Source organism: Salvia hispanica, unplaced genomic scaffold, assembly GCF_023119035.1.
Source record: "Salvia hispanica cultivar TCC Black 2014 unplaced genomic scaffold, UniMelb_Shisp_WGS_1.0 HiC_scaffold_718, whole genome shotgun sequence".
Classification (NCBI taxonomy): Eukaryota; Viridiplantae; Streptophyta; class Magnoliopsida; order Lamiales; family Lamiaceae; genus Salvia; species Salvia hispanica.
The window spans coordinates 1-1,167 of NW_025952486.1; the positions used below are offsets into that span (position 1 = coordinate 1).

At 42.8% G+C, this 1,167-nt stretch overlaps 1 protein-coding gene across 1 annotated transcript; it reads right to left on the minus strand.

Annotated features, from left to right (window-relative positions):
* Positions 1-65: 65 nt before the first annotated feature.
* Positions 66-729, minus strand: LOC125199892 (the record flags this gene model as incomplete). Its single annotated transcript, XM_048097749.1, has 1 exon — positions 66-729. A coding segment is annotated over exon 1 (664 nt), but the record flags the coding sequence as incomplete, so codon positions are not given.
* Between the last annotated feature and the right edge of the window lie 438 nt (positions 730-1,167).

Below are 1,167 nucleotides of genomic sequence, written 5' to 3' on the forward strand. Positions count from 1 at the left end.
CGAGATGCCATGATACACGATAGGTTCCTTTCCCGGAGCTTGTAGGGATATTTGCCTATCCTTACATCGAATCATCGCGAAATTCGCGGCCAACCAGTCCATTCCTAGGATCACGTCGGTATCTCTCATCGCCATAACTTGCAGGTCGTGAGTGACTAACTTAAGTTCTCCCATAACAATTTCTATGTTCGAGCATGTTCTAGATATTTCTATCATTCCTCCTACTGGTGAGGACACCATCATTCTATGTTCAGATTCGCTAGAAGGCAAGCCCAAAGTGTGCACACATAGCTCAGATATAAATGAATGCGATGCGCCCGTGTCAAATAACACAACAACGGGGGTATCGAGAATTTCACCCATACCTGTCAAGTTTCCTTTCTCACGATCATCTTGCTCTTTCTTCGGCTTCTTTTGTTCCAGCGCGAACGCTCTAGCTTGTGGAGGAAGTCTTGGGCGGTGAGGTTGTTGCTGCCGCGACGATGGGTCGCGATTTCCTCGTGGTTCACTTTGCGGTGCCCTCGATTGCTGACGGGATCCTTGATCGTTCTGCCTTGATCCCGATCCTACCTTGTTATTTGCACACTCCCTAGAGTAGTGGCCGTTTCCTCCGCAGGTGTAGCACTTGACGACGTTCTGATATCGGCATTCTCCGAAATGATACTTAGAGCACACATTGCACTGCGGTGCCCTGGGTCGATATGTTGGAACATATATACTAAAAAACATTTTTCGAGTTTTTGAATTTGATAAATTGCTTGTATATTGTAAACACTCTTCATTTAATGAGAATAATAAATGTTTTCTTCACACTGTGTATTTTACTTTAATGGGTATTGACCGTATTTAATTATATATTAAATTATATAATTAAAACGCCGGAAAGTAAAATCAGTCTAAGTCTTCTACATTGAAGGTTGGGTCGTGGAACAGGTCATCACAGTAGGTGGCCCAACCGGTACCTTGTAGAAGTAAAACTTTTTCACAACCTAGATAGGCTTTGGCTACCTATCGTGAAAGGTTGCAGTGTCCATCCGAAAGTCGTCTTTACCTTGAGAATGACTAGTGACACTGGTGTGGTATAGCATTGAATGGATCTAAAGTATAGACACGTCTTTGTTGCTATCTACTGTAAGATGATGTCTTGGAGATTTAATATTTCCTAAT